The sequence below is a fragment of the Achroia grisella genome, unplaced genomic scaffold, assembly GCF_030625045.1.
Source record: "Achroia grisella isolate CSIRO2021 unplaced genomic scaffold, CSIRO_AGI_Agris_v1 utg487, whole genome shotgun sequence".
NCBI lineage: Eukaryota > Metazoa > Arthropoda > Insecta > Lepidoptera > Pyralidae > Achroia > Achroia grisella.
The window spans coordinates 115,390-135,748 of NW_026712891.1; the positions used below are offsets into that span (position 1 = coordinate 115,390).

At 32.1% G+C, this 20,359-nt stretch overlaps 1 protein-coding gene across 1 annotated transcript; it reads right to left on the minus strand.

Moving 5' to 3' along the window:
• Positions 1 to 1,971: 1,971 nt before the first annotated feature.
• LOC131845811 (neurogenic locus Notch protein) lies at positions 1,972 to 20,250 on the minus strand. Its single transcript, XM_059194935.1, has 12 exons — positions 20,064 to 20,250; positions 18,697 to 19,348; positions 16,774 to 17,004; positions 15,326 to 15,498; positions 14,485 to 14,603; positions 14,254 to 14,407; positions 13,821 to 14,075; positions 9,738 to 9,880; positions 8,458 to 8,580; positions 7,842 to 7,944; positions 3,830 to 4,005; positions 1,972 to 3,207 (listed from the first exon to the last, which is right to left on the minus strand). The coding sequence occupies exons 2-12, from the start codon at positions 19,191 to 19,193 to the stop codon at positions 2,989 to 2,991; spliced, it is 2,193 nt and encodes a 730-aa protein (XP_059050918.1). The 5' UTR covers positions 19,194 to 19,348; positions 20,064 to 20,250; the 3' UTR covers positions 1,972 to 2,988.
• Between the last annotated feature and the right edge of the window lie 109 nt (positions 20,251 to 20,359).

Below are 20,359 nucleotides of genomic sequence, written 5' to 3' on the forward strand. Positions count from 1 at the left end.
CGTACATGATGATCATTATTTAGTTGTGTGCCTAGTGCGGACGGTTCGATTAACTGCCATATTAAGACATAATAATTAGATTACTTAATGAATTTAGACGTAGTATTTTAAAGATAGTTTTACTTATTATGTGATTCGCATCACTAGACATCGAATTTTAATTAGAATAATGTTATCAATTTAATACGTATTTTGTATCGTTTTGTTTTTCATAACTCGGCTGCGATTGCGTTGTGACTGGGTCCGTCCTTCGCTTATTTTTATTTAAATATATCTTCCTTCAATCGGCGTAACTCCACTCGTTAACGACTATCCACTGTAGGTACCTATAAGTATTTTATTTTCTAAAATTAAATTTTAGACTTATCTGGCTGTTCATCCGAATTTAACTAACCTAAACTAAAAAGTAGCGCAGACTGTTTCTCTTTCAATAGCATAACGAACTAACAAAATTAAATTATATTTAACTAAATAGAAGTAATATATGATGAAATTACAATGTATATCTGTCTTTTTTATAATTTAGTATTGGTTTTAGTATTTATATTCGTTTTCTTGCTCTTAAATCTTATAATATCTCTCTCTATGAAATAAAGTTATATTTTTACAGATTGTACATCATTCCATAAGTTTAGTGTGAGTTTTATCGAATGAATCACCACCTAAGTCAAATGTTATAAGTTAATGCATTTCATTGCTCAAAATCTGCATTTGCCATTGCCGCGGAGCGGAATGTAACAGATTATTATTACTTATACCTACTTATACGTATTCGCATAATTATATTTATTTATGTACTTACTTATTGTAATAAATTGTGCAGCTTTAATTTTTACTTACAATGATGTTAGATCGTGATTTTGAATCTCGTCATAAGTCACAAATGTCAGTAGCAATAAATACATGCATAAATCAGGTTAGTGTGTAGTTAGGCGAATGCGTCGACGGCGTGCCGCCACGCGCCATGCCACAGCTCGCAGCAGCTCACCTGTGGCAGTGCAATGTTAACAGAGTTTACTATAGTGGTTGTGTATGTAGATAGATTGATATTCCGTGGATTTGATAGTATTTGTATGGAGTAGAGTTAGAAGCGGGGGCCGGAAGCGGAGCGGTAGCGTGGCGGGCGGCGGCGCGGCGCGTATTCGCCTCTCGGAGCTATTAGTCACACTAGTTAAAACATGCCGAAAGTGGTAGCACATTTTCGTTATTAGATTCTACTGTACTAAGTTTAAATTGAATAGATGTTACGTTATTCTTTTATATTAATATTTGTAAGTTGTCATAAATATTATTAATATAATTATTTTTATCAAAGTTTATAATCTAAATAAAAATGTTTTTCTTCAAAACGTAAAAGTTGTCTTTTTTGTCACGTACTACCCATGAGAAATTGCATATGTGGAATATAAAATCCACATCACGAAATGCTGGAAGTAAGTATATTATAATATTCACAGGTATTAAGAAGACATTAATAACTGACTTAATCAATTTATTGAAATCGTACAATAACAATAATTTCCACATATGTACACACTTAGAAGCATTAGTAAGATCACGAAAGCATCGAGGAGAGACAGATATTTGTAGTTAGTAAATAGAATATAAACATTATCAATTTCATATACATACGTACGCATCTACCTACGCACCTATAACAAATCGATTAAGTCGCTATAGTAAGTAGAAGAATTATATAATATTCCAGAGATAAAAACAGCAAGCAAGACGCGAGTTCGAAACATCTAATTTGAAGATCAGTCAATATTAAGCATATTCAACTTATAAAGTAAACATTAACTAATGAGTTAATTCATTCAATGGAAAGAATGTCATTAATGTTAAATAATTAAAATGATAATCTTTAATAATAATTAAAGTGACTAGTAAATCTAAATCTAATAAATAACAACATTTGCTAGAAACTATATACCGAATTTAATTAATTAAACAACAGATAATTATATAAATATCATAAATACCGCATATTTCATAAAAACTGAAACGTAATAATCTATTTTAACTATTGAAGTGTATTGAAATGTCATTTTCTTTCAAATCAACAAAACAGTTTGCATTATACCATAAACATATATAACTGACATCGTTGAAGTAGGTGAATTAGGCTCTTGGCGTTTTATTGAATAAGAGATTTGATTATTACATTGATTTTAATCATCAGTAGGGTTTCAATTAGGTGAAAAATAAATAAAATACAAGACAATTGAATCATTTGTTTGTTGTACGAATGAAGTAACTAAAAATATTTTACGTTTACCTATAAGAAATAATATCCGCTTTCACCAATCTATTGCATATTTTTTAGCAATTTTTAAATTAAATAAAACAGTTAAATCACGAATATAAATATGTGCCTGCTTAGGTAAATATATCACAAAATAAAAAAAATGTCGTAATACAATTCACTAGAAAAATAACACACAAACACATATAACTATAACAAGTAGGTAATAATAAAAATTATGATAAGAAATACATTATTTAGTTGTAAACAACATCTCATAATACGTCCCAAAATTGCTAATACTTAATAGAACGTCACATTTAAAAATAAAATACGAATACAGTAAAATATATACGTATTTATTTGTACGTAATTTTAGCCATAAGCTGATTGGCAAATGTTTACGCTACAACATCTATACTCCGTTTCCTTAGTTCTAAGTTTTTGCTAACAGGAATGATCATATCTATTTTATGAACAAAATCTTTGTTGCGGCAACATCTGAATATAGATTTATTGTTATTATTAGCAGCTAATTTGGATTTGAAGTTTTGCATAAACCACATCAATTGGGTACCTACCTACTAACATTGGAATTGGAGTACTGCATAATATAACATTTATGTTTAAAAACGTCCCTTAATTTTAATATTTTGGTGTATATCATCTCCAATATCTCCCTGTATGCAAATTTAAATCTGTATTTTGAACCGTTCCCCTTCGGAGCAGTTCTGCAGTGATTGCTATTGAATGAGTGGAGAGCTTTGACTGTCACTGAAATCGAGTGTGTAGTACATGTCCGTGGTGTCCAGGGTTGAAGAAGGCGGTGGGAAGGGGGCTGATGATGGCGGAGCACGTTTGTCCTGTAACCAATGATGCGGTGGCCCGGATTCAGTAACTCGAGACAATCTTGAAAGCAGCCGCGAGTACGTCTTATTTACACGACAGTGGCACGCTGTTACCTGTAAAATCATTACAAGATAAATTCACAATATCTGCTTTTTATATAAAATAAAAGTATATTGTGATCTCCTAAATAATTTAAATTCTACATTTGAGTTCATTGAATTGTCAAGGTATGTTACAGGCGCTGTGCAGTATAAGGCTACAATGCATGTACTTATATGCCACCATTCCCTTTCATTATATTTAACAATGATTAAGTTTTGAACCATTCTATTTTACCCCATTTCTACCAACTGCAAAGGAGCTTCTTTGCGAGCTGTATTTCGGTTTGATCACCAACAGCTCATAATTTAAAAAATCATAAGATAAAACATTAAAATAAAGAATAAAAACATCAGTGAAAGTAAATTCACAATAAACGTCGCCTGGCCTGTTAATAGTAGGGTAAATATAATGTAAGTTTTTCTCTTATGAAACCAGATCTGTTTGTAATAATGAGACGATAATATGCAGTGAATGTTCAAAAATTGTTAAAATTTTAAATTTTGTATACGTTTTTAGACTAAGTACTAAGAACAATTAACGACGGGCTACCGTTCCATTATCGATGATGAAAATAAAATGATGAAAAAAGGGAACATTTTAAATAATAATACAGACATATGGGAATGTACTCACAACAATTCCAACGATGGCTATAGCAGCGCCGAGCGTGCCTGCTGCGATGTATACATTGTGAAGCCTGTCGTGGTAGAGGCCGAGTGGCAGCCGCACCTCACGCACTGAACCGCCACCTCGGGGCTCCGCGCTAATGCCGCCTTCGCTACCCACCACAGACTCTAAAATGAAATCCTCTGAAAGAATATGTTTCATATATTTTTAATTCGTCGTGTCGTGGCCCTGAATACTACTACACTTGGCTAACACGAAAAAAAACTTTGCATGTCAATTTATATTTCTGATTAAATGATTCCGGTGATTGAATACCGATCGAATCAAAAATAATCTGAGTGACGGCGGTAGACACGCCCCTGCCACGTTGGATTCTGAATTACATCTTCATCTGAATCCGCGTTTCGGTTGGTATATCAGACATAGAGTCACGTGGGGCAAGTGTGCGCAGCGAGTAAGTGTACGCACTCGAAGTATTTCAAAAACGGTTTATAGGTACGAACTGATAACACCCCTCCTCATTAGCGCACAAAAGGCTATACTTAGTGCAACTTTTTCACTGTCCGCCGGTGAACCATTTTGTTTCCGTAAGTGAGTATTGTTTTTTGCTTGAATTATTGCGATTTTTGTCTTAAATGAGAGACTCATTCCTTTGTAATATATTTATATTTTGAAATTATGCTTTATACCATCGAACAGTACATTTTATGTAATATAAGCCGTGTTTAATCTTTTGGTGATGACGATTACGTAATATTGCTCAGTCTTGGTTCAATTTTATTTTGATGGTTTGGGGCAAGTGTGCGCATACGAATGTCGGGTAAGTGTGCGTATGCGAATACTTACCCCGCTCCGCTTTGGCTTTGTATTTATGATGCAATTTGTTATTTCAGAGTTTAATTATACACAAAAAATGCCTCGATTATAAAAGAAATATGCCGGATAGAAGTGTTGTCCCAGAGGAACAGCTAGAAGCTGTTAAAAGATTAATTTCGGAGGTTAGCAGCAAACGACAGTGTGGCACCCGCAATAATGAGTGTACCTTCGTCTAGGAATGAATATGTACGACTGTCATCCATCCAAGAAATGCCGAAGTTGGCCTTAGGCATTTCTTGGATGGATGACTGTGATTCAAAATCGGCGAAAGAAAGGCAAAAAGTCAATCATTGATACTGTAAGTCCTTATAAAGTAGAATTGGAAAAAAGAAAAAACAAGAGGAAGAATAAATTGCCAAAAAAGAAGATACGACTTGATCTGAAAATAAATAAAATGATGAGCAGGAATTATTTTGCCCACTGTGTGGAGAAAAATACATATTTCCACCGAATGAAGACTGGATCCAATGCAGCATCTGTAAGAGCTGGTGGCATGAACAATGCAATAACTTTGAAAAGGAAATATTTGAACTAATGTATTATTAGGTTGAGGATGTCTATTTTCTGGTTTGTCGTATGACTCTATTTACTATATGTTACATGTTGCGTACACTTACCCGCACTACTGCGCACAGTTACCCCTATACTTGGGTAAGTGTACGCATTTAAACAGTTTTGATTTTGTTGCTTTCAAAAGAATTTGTGTAAATGATATTTATTTATTTTGCGTTTAAGTTGTTGATTATTAAATATTTTATATAATAAACCTTGTTTTGTTCCAGTTAACTTCAATTATTTTATTATATGATACTTCAAACCTTAAGTGCGTACACTTGCCCCACGTGACATATGTCAAGTGCTGTGTTCACCACAATATCGACAGTTGACGATGGCTCTGGTTACCCCTGGGATGATCATATTTTTATCGTTTTAATTTAGAAAGAGATACGGCAGAAAGAGATAGATAAGAAGTACCTAAGTAGTATAAGTACAATGAGCGCATATCTTGTTTGTTGTGTACATGATGGAAACCAGCTTTATTACCCGGTCAGCAAGACCACATCGTTCATCTAGAAAATATGACACTTAATTTATGGCGAACATGCGATTTCTTTTTCTGCTTAACAAATTATATTACAGGAAACCAGTTAAATACACCTACATAGGTATAATCCTAAACTATAGTAGGTATATTTCTTAAAAGATGATTATAAAAAGTAGTTTACGTACCTAAACTATTTAAAACCATTCACACATTCTAATATACCTACTTAATTATGAATAAATTGTTATTTAAACTAATAAATAACACGATTTGATAAATTTATTATAAATTATGGTAATGGCAGTTGCGCCACAATTTCTGTCTTGGTAAGTAATTCTGATAAATAATTATTCTATTTTATATTCACAGTTGTAGTCGTAAACCAAACAGTTGTTCACTCGGCTTTATTTTTACTAAAATGGTATCTTATTCAGAACTAAGCATTACATCTCGTATGATATTAACAATTTATACTAGGTACTGAATAGCATTTATATTATTACAGTAAAGTAGTAAAAATTTTGGCGTATTTATGGAACACAATTATGCATTTACTAATTAGTTATAAATACTGTTATTACGGATTTGCAGTAGACTTTATAAAAAAAGGTACTTTCATATCCCCTATAGTCATACATATAACATAGTGCAATGATTTAATTTATTTCTCCTCTTTAACGGTCCACTGCAATAAATGTTAATATTTATATATACAGTTATTTCAGTCAATAGTGTAGATAACCAAAGAACTATTATCAGTTACGTTAGTATCAACTTAGATTAGTATCTAATATCCTGTCAAATTTTATAAACCTATATAAAACTCTGTAAACTTACTTATATTTAGAATAAACAACGGCGCGTGGCCTAGAATTTGTCCGTACAAAGTAAATTGCACAGTATTAAAGGAAATCGATAATGAGACAGTCAATAATGAGCTTGTTCATTGTTAAGTTCATGGCAATGGCTAAGCTTTGAATAACGAGCACACACAAGTAAACTAGCGAGAAATTTACTTTACTCTCAAAGAATCCTTCTAATACGCGGAATTAGGATATTTATCAACTGTCTCTAAAAAGAAGTTCTGAAATATTTTATGTACGATATGTTACGATAGAACATTGCTGAGTTTTTTACCAATTTTTCAATCATTAAGATTTATTTTCTTGTTTGCACTGTGTTTGCAAATAGCCTTATAATATTATTAAAAATAAAATTAAAAATTTGAAAATAGAAAAATGAAAATGAAAGACACGCACAGAACATCGATATTGTTTTGTTACTTTTACTGAATTTTTATATTCTTCTTCTCGAACATTCCGCGGCGTCATGTAGGTAATTAGGTAAGGTAGGTAAGTATACAAAACGATTCCATCTTAAATAGATGGAATCGTTTTGTATACGATTCCATCTATTTATTGTTTTATTATTGTATTACAAATACTGCAATATTCGTCCAACAAATATACTGGACTATTATAAATACTAATTCTGATTGTCTTAATTTTTTTAAATTATAATTATGACATACGAACCTACTTACAGAAGATACGAAAATATAAATCAAATCTAAGATAATTTCTATCCAATTCTAGTGGTGTCAATTTAAAACTACACATCTATAATCCCTTTCAGTTGAATAATGTTGAAGGACATTGAGAAAACGATTTCATTAATTATCAGTAAACTACAGTTGATACAACAAATACAAACAAAAAAGACAATAGAAGTAATATAATAATTATATAAATATTTCTTGTCCTGTATCATTCATAAACAATTATTAGCAAAAGATTTGATTGGACTTAAATATCCGTCATACATATGTGTTAAACAGCTTTATTAGACGTACCTACTTCCGTTGAAATATGATCTCAAACAATTACAGGATACAGAAGCAGGACAACTCAGTCATCCGGAATGGTCCATGTACCATAGACGTCATATGAAATAATGAAGTGATGTCCGTAGTGCTGTTCGTGTATATAGGTGACAGTAATCACATACAATCAGTTATGTTGTTAGACATTCCAATTACATAAAAAAACAATACTGAATTATTACACTGGTATAGGAATTTAAAAAATCGATACGTACCCTCGCAAAGCTTCCCCGTATATCCGGGACGACAGGAGCAGTAGAAAGAGTCAATACCGTTCCAGCACGTGCCTCCGTGAGCGCATGGATTGTTGTCGCAAGCCTAAAATTAGAACGTTTTCCTAATTGAGCACATTTATCTTACGTGTTTTAGATGTGGAATATGTACATATTATTTTGTTTCAGTTTAAATGATAATAGCCTAAAGAAATAATCTCTAATAAACATGGCTGTTAGGAGAGTTAATGACACGTAGGCAGGATAATCATTTAATTCCATGAATTTATGCGATGTCTCATAGAGCGATTACTCTTTAATTAAATTAACCTAAAACAGCCATAAACTCAACTTTAGTAATTCAGATAAGTCAGATGGAACCTATCAATAAATTTAATATTACCCATCATTCATAGCTTTAATACGATATCTATTAATATTTTCATTTTAGATTAGACCTAGATAACTAAAAAAAGAAATAGCTAGGTACTTCTTGAGAGTTGGAGGAAAAAAATATATGCTCATTATGCACTATGAAATACAGTATTAAATTTAATTATATAAAATTATAGAAAGTAAAAATTTAGAGAAAAAATTTTATTGTTTAAATTATAGTTACAGATCTTGTGGGAATATGACACTCCTCGCCGACGAAACCATGCGGACACTCGCAAGCGTAGTTGTTCCCCCGATCGAGACAATAATGGTGCTCCGGACAAGGATTCGGTGAACATAAATCCACCTTAAACAATTTATTGTAGAACTTTAGAACGTACATCGTATTGGAGCGCGGAAGGTGAGCGGTAGATTACCAGTCACGCAATCCCCTATTCGTGCCTAACAGTGGAAATAGTGACGCGTAGATAATGATATCTTCGTGTAAATGTTATTCAAAACGCCCAACCGACCCTCCCAATCGACCCACCAGCCCTTCCCAAACTACATTTCATTTTAAGACTGAACTAGGTAGGGACATTTGTCTTATAAGGAGCTTTCTCTATACTACGTACGTATAGGTATGTAGTACGTATAGATATGTTAATAATAAAAATAAACATTACATAAACTAATAATAATAAATAGTAGTAATAATACTAAATATATATGTAGGGACTAAATTATTTATGGTGTATTTAAATATTAATGGTGGTTTTAAAAAGTATGGTCGAGACATTGCCTGTAAAGAAACCTTCAATTTATAATTATTATTTACAGATAGTGTGTCGCTTTACGCATGTCTTAAAGGGATCTTTGCATTAAAATCACCATGTCCTATACAGAACAGGAACCCTAGTAATCTGTGAGATTCCTTTGTTCGCATATAATATTAGAACCTACCTACCTTGTTCAATATATACCCATTTTGAACGAAGTAGGTACTATAGTATAAAATATTAAACGCAAAGTGGAGGAGTATGTATTATTGTTTATTATTTTAACTTGGTGATAATAACGTTATTGATACAGATATAGAAACTATTCCGAGGATTATAGCAACATTTGACAGTATCAGTACCGAGTCTGCCCAACTCAGCTTGTTGAAAAAATAATATAGTAAGGTTTTATTTCATCTCCACAAAATACATAAATCTAATTTCAGATTATTTAATAGTCAGTGATAAAAATTGTGGGTATAATTTGTGGGAGTTCTGGATCCAAATTAAGCCATAGCCTGTATCTTAGACACCAAACAGTAGTATAATATAAGAATTTTGATATACTCGTATATCTACAATTATTTATGGTTTATTTTTATTTTATGTAGGTAATAGGTAATGATAACAGTATGTAATTAAATGATTATATGTAAATGATTAAAAATACATGGCGTATGTATTGTGTACTCATTTACTACGTTAGAACTGTTATAAAATGCATTAAAAAAAAAATATATAAGACCTTAAGTTGACAGGTGTTGCCGGTGTACCCGCGGCTGCAGGAGCAAGCGAACCCACCGACGCGGTCGGTGCACGTGCCACCGTTGGCACACGGCGACGACACACACTCGTTGTATTCCAGCTCGCACTGATCTCCTGTATATCCTGAGTAATATTTCTCTATTTTAATAGTGTATCTTGCAATTAAGATGCATTTTAACATATCTCAGTTCACTTCACTTTCATTTTAATTGTAACAAAATAGCTATGGAAGAAAAATCAACAAAATATTTGCTTAAAAAGGAAATTATAAAAACACAGATATAAAATTATCAAACAAAGAATCACGTTTTAAAAGATGATTGAAAATGATTTATAATAGTATTGTATGATATATATTGTAGATTAAACCACGTAACATTTTATCCAAAATATTTTAGTTGGATTAAAGTTAATTACTTTCTGATGACTCTCCATCGCATGAAATGATAAATTATTATAAGGATAACCATTGGTTGACGAAATTAAAAATTAATATTATCAAAGTTGTTAGATGCAGATTGTTAATACACTTTTTATCTATATATTACATCTGATTTAAAAGTTGGTGTCGAAATAATAAATACCATCTATGCTTGGCTTCTACAGAGCAGTGTCTCTGATCGTAGTCCACATAATAGGGATATTAATTGCCTGTACAAGGAGTCTATACTTACCATGGTAGATATTACGTAGGTATATCTCAAGTTACATGACGAATGGTTGAACCTTCAAGGAGTCAAAAGCTATAAAATTATTAAATAGACTCATTTTCTTATTTAGTCAGGTTTAACGATAGATATATATCGAAAAAAAAAAACAGAAAACTTATGTACATACATATGTTTATATGTTTATATCCATACATTATAATGCAAAATAATAAAAATGAAAATCTAAACTTAGAGTAATTTTAATTTACATGACATAAGTTTTCTGTTTTTTTTTTCAATATATCTAGTCATATATCATTCATATTGAGCTATAAAAAAATCATAATAACTTAAGTTCTAAAACATACAGTTATGTTCACGATATATATATAACCAGATAATATTATTAAATAATATATAATATGCATTTTTATATACAATGCAATGCAATTTTATTACTTCTAAAAAAATAAAGTAGAATTTAAACATCTATATTAGGGACGCCATAAGAGTAACTAAAGTTTAATCAATTAAGTAAGCACTTAATAGAGAACGGCCCCGCTTTATGTAGCTGTATAAATATAAACTATACGCTATAAAGTCAACATTGGCAGTGTAGCTAGGATTATTGTTGAAAGACAATTCCACCCGGGACATGTTTGTTTACAAGTGACACAAATTTCCTTTGCCACTGAGAAAACTGTCTTGATTAATTTGCACTTGTACAGGACTGTATAGTGCACAGTACATATACTAAGGAAGATCAAGGACGAGAAATATAGTACCGCGTGGTTGCAATTATAAATATTTTACTGTGACTAATGCTACATGTAGATAAAAAAAAATACAATAAAAATCATATACAAAATATAACCAAACTACATAAAATAATATCCAAACCACGATTTATTAAATCTTTGCAGATATTTTTGTGTTCCGCATGTCAACCCATATAGAGTATAGTTATTATACATAGCTAATGTCGAGGCCTAGTAGTTGTAAAAGTCGTGAGTTCAAATTTGGCGGACCCCAAGAACCGGTTGACTTTGGTAATGAAAACACCAATAACAATTCCCCGAAACGAGGGTTGGCGCGCCCCCTACCAGGTTGTATTCAAATATGCTCCGTGACGTCGAAAGGTAGCAATGACTCTGGACTAACAGTCGTGACGGTATATTATTATTATTTATTTAACATAAGATATCTTTAGCTTCATCAAATAAGTTTAAAAAAAAACCACTTTAAATTGCCAACTGGTTAAAGGTATCCTCTGAATGAACATGACTGAATACATGTCACGGAAAGGTAATAAAATAAAACAAGTTCGGATGCTGATTTGCTAGGATTTGGATTGGATTTCCTTTCTGTGGAATACACAGTAGGTATATTTTTTACTACATGGTGTTACGTTTTAACTTTCATGATCATTTTCTGAATATAACTTTAAGAACATAATTTATAGAAAGAAAATATATTTACCATACTTTTGATACCTAAAGAACTGTAACTATATGTGATAACTACATAACGATAACTTTTTTATTATACTATACATAAATGATAATTTATTCATAATAAATTGTTGCATTCTATTTCGTAAAATTATTTTTTATGTCATATGCTAATGACTACCAAACTGCCTTATACTTTCTGTACAACGCAACGTAATACTAGTAGAGACTGCCATCAGCTAGTAAGTCCACCATGTTTACTTACAATTTTTATTTAAGTGCAAAATAATATACTATCATATATTTTATAATTGGGGTGTATAAAGAAATGTTTCAATTAAATTTAAATACGTCATTCATTTGATATTGCACAAATTCATTACAATTTCATCGGCTTGTTCTATTTCGCAATTCCCTAATGACTCCTTATTTGTTATCGATTACAGTTCCTTTACAAATAAGTTCCCTTTTCATTAGAGAGGAAGAGATCGACGAGCGGTAGGCAGCGGCCGAGTGTTGTGGCTTGCGGGCATCCATCCAACTCCGTATCAAATAAATCATCCAGACAATTCACTAGCCAGCACTCACAAACAAGATTAAATGTTAATAAAGTAACTTAGTTTTAAACAGCTTAATGGAATAACTACGACTAAAATATTACTGTAAATTAAAACTTTACTAGTTACTTTATAGGTGTGGTAACGAATCCATTAAGTATCACTTAGTTAAGTATAAATAAATTAGGGTACAAGCCCTACGACACAGCTATGACAGTTTGCATAATACCTAAGTTGAAAATAATTTAACTCCTACACGTCCTAGATTTATGGGAGTTATAATTACTTCCATACATTATTATATGTAGAGTAGGTATGGATTAACCGGTGAAGTGCGGGTAGGATTTGTACTCTTGAGTGTTTCGTACCAATAATGTTTATAAAATACCTATTTCATTCATCAAGCAGCTTGTCTTTTAAAATGTATTTCGTTTGTAGAGTGCAGATTAGCCATACATCTTAGTCTTCTGGAATGTCAATGCGTGACTTATTATAAACTATCAACGTTTTAAATCTTATATTAAACAATATTTGTGTAAGATTGCCTATTACAGGATAGACGAATTCATAGATGACAACATCAAGTAAATAATTAGTTTATTAGCATACAACGTTATAATTTATTTTTCTCATTGCTTTCTTGATTTAATTGATTGATTTTAGAAATATGAAAGCGTAGCGGTTTTTGTATTGATTGCCGCATGCATTCTTATGTAAAATGTGAATATTATAACTATCAGATGGCAATTGTAAGTAGCTATGACGTGGTCTAGTGTTTTGAGTAGTCATGCTCACTAAAATGTCCAGACTTGTGGTGGCGCGGTGGGCTGGGTCATTGGGCTCCCTAAAATATGGTCGAGCGCAGTGATGGTTGGCTCATCCGTCATACTCGTGAACGGGTCTGCTTGTAGGGACTGATCTGCTCTAATCACTATGACTGATTTCCTCTTATTAATTATTTAACCAGTTGGTTACATATTCAATAGTTTTTCTATTTGAGTATTTAATTGAATTAGTGCTAATTGGTAGTTTGTATTCATACACTTAAACTTAAAAATGTAAAGTAATAACAAAATTATTTAAAAGAGCAACACGCAAGCTTTCCGAATGAGCGGTAGATTAAAAAAATGTAATACTGTTCAAAAGTGCTTCAATGTAAGTTTATTTGAATAAATGATTTTCTATTCTATTCTATTCTCTATTCTGTAGTATACGTAATATTTCACATCCCCACATTTTCGTGAGAATATTTAAATCTAACGCAATGTAGGGCAACCTACCGCCGTTTCCGTATTAATTTAGGTTGTTAGATAGGTAGATAGATAAAATCATTATTGATACCAGAGATTTTGTTATGGGTGTTTCCATTATCGGAAAATTATTCAGTTGTGAAGATTTCACTTACCAGGTTGACAAAAGCATTTATACGCCGGTCCATCTACGTCATTGTCAATCTGTTCGATACAGATTCCCTTAACGCAAGGATTAGATGCGCAAGCACCGCCGGCGATGGATAGTTCGCAGTGCGCACCTGTCCATCCATCGGCGCACGCACAATGGAAAGTTGTTGTTCCATTCATGGCCATACTCATACATGAACCACCATTTAAGCACGGAGTGGAATAACAGGGATCCTTCTCGCACTTTCTACCGATAAAACCTGTCGTATTAAGGAAAATCATGATTATCAGGAGTATTAGCTATTTGTATTATGAAATTTTAAATATAATTATGTCATCAACAACTACCATAACCCAGAAATATATTTGTTATAGTGTCATAACCGAAAATATATATAAAATGTTTAACCATGTTAAAAATTAAATTAAAATACACACCATATGGACAAAGGCAACGGTAGTTGGCACCACTGAGAGGCTGCGCAAGGTCGACACATATACCATTATTCAAGCAGGGTGATGGATTGCAGGCATCCCTTTCCTCGCAGTGCGGGCCCATGTAGCCCGGACAACACTGGCATTCGTACCCTTCCTACAAGCACACATTAATAACACTGTCGCCGGCTTTTTTATTATTGCTGGTATTATTCGAATAATTGAATTGCGTACCATTGAAACGTTGGTGTAACATACGCCTTTTCCAGAACAATCTTGAAATTCACCACAGTTGTCGGACTTTACAGTTACTTTTAGACGAACACACTTTGAACCCCAATTCTCAGACACAACTGCAAAAATATGCTATTAATATATTATATATAGTATTATATATTATAGTAAGAAGATGTAGCAGTCACCTATATACGAGTAGTTATCGCTGCAAAGAAAAATAGAACATACATTGGATCGCGTTAGTATCTACTCTTCGTGACACGCATATCATATGGATCCAGGGATTTCATCGCATATCTATTGTTCAATGTCAGCTATTATAGCTCAGTATCCCCCCCATATTTCTTTCGTGACGTCGGTATACCTACATAAATCTCGCACATTCTTCGCCTTGGGTTCTTAGTAGTTCTGACACTGCCAGGTTTCACGCAATTTTGAAATAGAATAAATAGAAAAGCAATTTTGTTAATATATTTCTCTTATAACTTAAATCAGCTAACTAGTTATGTAGGTACTTTTTGACGCTAAACCATTCTCTTGTACATGTGATATACGTTATACTGCTGGTTTATTTTTTAGCTTTTGGTTAGCTTCGTTGTACTTAGGCTGATTAATAATATTACGCATTACAAACTAAAACATTTGTAATCTGCCATCTCACACTAACTAGATTTGTATTTCTCTAATTATTCCAAACACACTTACTAAGAAGGCATATTAAAAATAAGAACCCACTTTTCAAGTCAAGCGGTAGTCAATCGCCATTTATGATGTTAAATTATGGACATGTCGACAGGTTGAAATGGTAGAATAAGAAAGAAGGTGTGTAGGTACATACCTATCAGTAAATTAACGCCTTCAGTCAAATCCTTATCATATAAAGTGAATAGTTTGGCACCACGCTCATCGAGCGGTGTGATGTCTAGGAGCATGCCTTCGGATACATCACAGTGTTCGTGCCCTTGTCGTGTCACCTGATACACAGATGGTTGCACAGGCGTACGATGATTACTACAACAATATTTAACTTCAGTGTAGTAAGCAGGTATATAAGTTAATTTTATTAATAAAATAATAAACATAGATATACCGCTATTGTTTTTTATATCGTCCAGTTACGCTTTGGTATATACTTTCTAATTTTTTTAAATTAGAGTCTTTTAAATATGTATCTTGTCCCAGTTTACAAGAGAAAATAAAATACATAGCAATGTTAATTCAGTATTTTAGTTAATTTTGTAAAATTAAACGAGACATTTTTTTAACTTTATTATAGTCACTGATAAGTTAATATTACAAATTATAGTAATCTGAAGCTTTACTAGTAAGTTAATATAAACTGTATTCTATAGATCAATCTAGAATATTATTACGATCTTCTATGCACTAAATTTAGTTCAAATATATCCAGTTTTTTAAGCACGTTTGTGAAAAATCATAATGTTACTCGCATAATATAGAGGCACAGTCTGTCAGACTTAAATTAGATATGTAATAAAAGCAGACTGCTACATTACAAAGCTTCTTTATAAAGACAATGATATGAGCCTTTCCATAAAGAAATAGCTTATTCAACCAACCCCGCGCCCTTTTCGAAGTGAATCTGACGCTGATGGGTCGAAGGTAATTACATTGTTCGGGTCATTTGTTAACGCGGTAAGCGCTATTTAGTGCTCACGGTTTCACTAGCAATACCTATATATTTGCCAAGGGAGATGATGCCGTTGGTAATAAAAGTACAATGTATTATAACTCTGCCAATAAAATATTTGTTAGTTTTATTATTGAAAAGTAGCATTACATTGTCTACTAATTAAAATAAATAGCACATTTCTGAATAAATAATATAATTTATATATCTATTAAAATGAAGGTATATAATTGATTGGGCTTCTGACAGGGAGTTGCTCTGTCTATATTATATTTCTAATAAGTTTGCTCCAGTACTACTTTAGGTACTTATGTACTTTACCTACTACTTTACTATTACGCGTAATATAAAATCTATATCTACTTGTAAGAAATATATTAATACTTAGTTTGAAAGAAAATATTTGAAACAAATTAAAATTTATAAATTACACTTTTAAATTTTTATTTTATTTAGCAAAATTCACATGAGTTTTAGTTATGAGTAGAGCTTATGACATTTTGTCTCAGTTTTATAGGAGGTACGAATAACTGTCGAGTTTTATAGTAATGTGATGAGACTAATTGTATTTACAAAGTCAATAGTTGTCAATAGGTCTACCACAAATAATATAATATTAAAAAAAAAGAACTTACGTCTCGTCCTCGCTCCGACTTGAATTATTGTCAAGGGTGTTATTTCTCGAATTAACTTGGTAGTTGGTATCGAGAAGTAAAGAGTCCGAAATGCGAACAATAAGTATATCTCCGCTCTGTATATCAGTGGAACCCTCCCACGATACGATAACCATGGGGCACTCCTCGTCTGATGCAATTCCACCAACGCCGTTACTGCCACTGGAGGCGCCGGTGCACTCCTCAGTCATCAGCACCGCAAAAATACAACAATTAACTACCAAGTCAAGTAAACTTAATTTAACGATTATGCATTTACACCATTTTTGATGTCTGTATCGCAATATTCGTACATAGTAATCTGCAACATAGCATTTATTTTAGTAAAATATGGTTGAGGTCGAATAATATTTTCGTGTGGTATTAGAGATGAACTGATTACTATGTACGAATATTGTGATACAGACATCAAAAATGGTAAGGCAATGTGGGATCTCAGTCTATTTATTATTAGGTGAGATATCAAATCGCACATAAAAAAATATGAAGTACCTAGATAATTTAAATTATAATCTACATAATGTTGCGGAAATTTTAAGTTAGATATGAAGGGACTAATTTGAATTATGTTACATAATGTCAAATGTGAATAAATCCTTAGCTTATAAAAATATGGATTTAATCCATTTTTTATGATAGCAGCTCTATGTAATAAATCTTTGAAATTAAAATTGAAGAAAAGCCGTTGTAAGGCTTCTTATTTTAAATAAGTAAAAAATAATGAATTGTACAATGACAATGTACACAGTATAGCCACAACTTGTATAAAGAAAAATGGAAACAAAGCCTTTTGTTGGCAAGATTCACTGGCTAACAAATGTATAAGGTATTTTAGTGTATGGACGTACATTAGATATCTGTAATAAAATGTGAATGAAAGGAAAATTTTATATTATTACATATAAATTAATTGAAATTGAAATAATTTCATAACAATTTCACACAGAATTGAGTAACATAAATATATAAATAAAAGAAAGGCGATCAATGCACTTTTACTATACATAAATAATTTATCTGAAACTTGCCACAGTGTCTTATTCAAATAAATAAGGATTGTAGACGTTTTCCTTAACAGAAGTAATGAACAGAGTTAAACCAGTGAAGCAAAAAAGCTTTTCCCTTTTTTCTCCTCGAATAAGACGATTTATGGTTTATGTATTTGACCTCGCACTGTTCTCTGTTGCTGTCACGATCAAACTTTTGCGAACAAGAATATTATGCTCGGAAATAAGGGAACATGAGAAAAGACATTGTATGAATCGGGGTTATCAAATGTTTTACATATATACCATTTTGTAGTAGGTAGTTAAACAGTTACTTTAGTACTTACTTTAAATGACTATTTTAGTCTTGCCTCATTTTATGGTTAGGTACTGTACAATATTTAACTAAATATGCATTAAATCATTATTATCTAGTTAAAGGTTTATCAATTGAGTCGTCACGCCAGATCCTTACAGAGAAAATAAACAACATTGTTCTACCTACTTAAGTAATAAACAATGAAAATTAAAATAAAAACGAATAAATATTTAAAAATCTGTAAAAATCTACAAATAAATAAGATATTAAATAATAACAAATATATAAATAAAACATATTACATATAAAAAATAAATATATGCTCTTATCTATTAATTAGAAATTAGTCTAGTGCTACGTTTTTCTTATAAACTAACGTAAAGCGTAAAGCTATTAGTATTCAGAAGCTTATTTTGTCTTAAATATCAAAAAAATACATAGGTATGGATATTAATAAACAGAATAAATAATGTAGGTACATATGCAAAACAAATTAGATAAGTATTTTTTAAATTATATAGGTATATAATTGGTGCCTTTTGACAGAAACTTAATTATAAATGACAATATTGTCTTACCGTGACAGGGAAATTGAGTTCGTGAGTCTCGTTGCCTCGCCACAGGCGAGACTTTCCTGGCAGCACTGGCAGATCGCAATCTATAGCCCCCACTCGCTCTTGAAGTCGCGCTGGTGAATGTGCCGTACTTTTAAGTGCACTAGAGTTAGTTTTTAACTTTTGCCTTCTTGCACTTTTCACTACGGCTTTTGTGCTCGCGTATACTTTAGCAGTTGAATGGCGAGCGGTAGTCGGGCGCTCAGTTGCAGGATACGCTTTTGTTATTTTGCTTTCTTTTGTTGTTAATGTAGTAGTTGTCGGTACTACAGTAGTGTCTAATGGTTTTGTACTTGTTTTTGTCTGGATAAAAACCGCTGAAAGCGGTGCTTGAGAACTTGAAGCAGTTTGAATGTCATCGTGAGCCGTCGAAGCAAGTTCGCAAAAACAGGCGGAAATTAATGACAGTATTAAGGCAGACGCCATTAGCAAAAAGCGCGAAGTTCTTATACGGCCCCTCATATTGCTTCTTAAATTACTCACCGTCTTATAACAACAAGGTTATCCTTGTTCCTAAGTTTCGCTACTTTATTTGGCACTGTTTCAATGGCAATGTTGTAATATATACCTACCGATATTTCTGGCATGTAGGTATATTTTTATAGTTATACTTAAATCTACAAAAGAAAAGTTTATTTTAGAATATTTTATTATTAAAGTACCTATATTTTAGATATTGTACGAAATATTTAATTAATCAGCAACCTTTCATAAAACTTATCTAATGCACTGCTAGTACTTTATATATATACTATACAAATATACTAAATTATACTATACAGTTTTTATACTTATACATTACAACTATATCAAAACCTTGAGATAGAAGGACTAATACGACAAAGAATGTTGATATTTAAAGGCCGTAGGCTTTTTTGCCTCCATCGTAATATAAAAAAAAACACTACTACACAGGCTAGTTTCTCAGTCCTTATAACAATAAGTTGGTATTTAATTGATTAAATTTAATATATTATTAGGTAGTAGAACATAAGTAAAATCTAAATGAAGACATATCACAGCTAATAGTCCCGACGTCTTATTATCAATGATGTAAGGGGCGGACACCTCTTGTTGAAAACATCTATAATTGGACAAGCTGTAGCAGCTCTCACCTCGAGAGGCGACCCTCTTCAAATCACAAGTACCTGCTACAGGCCTCGGATAAACTTTACCCGGCTGATTTGCATTCGACATCCATTCTCAGATAAGTTTTCAGTAGATAAACAAAACCTTTTGTTGAAATCATATGTCATGTTTTTGTCTTGTTTATTGGTGAGTCTGTTCTGAGTTTTACATTATTATGAAATCAAAATATGAAATATTACTTACGTAAGAACCGAGCAGGAAGATATTTAAATGTCCTTTCACACGATACACATAAACCTAGGACGACCTCAAGTAATTCACAAGAACGGCAATACAGTAGCTCATCTCATGCTACCACTAACCAAAATTACGTGGACTTAATCTTCTTTGCAATGACAGTAAAGTAATTCTATAGTAATTAATTTATTCGATAACTTTCCATATCTAGTATTATTTAAAACTAAATTAATGTTGTAAATGGTTATTAAATGGTTTATTATTACAGAATTTAGTAATGTTTTGGCTGGGCGGCAATGCAG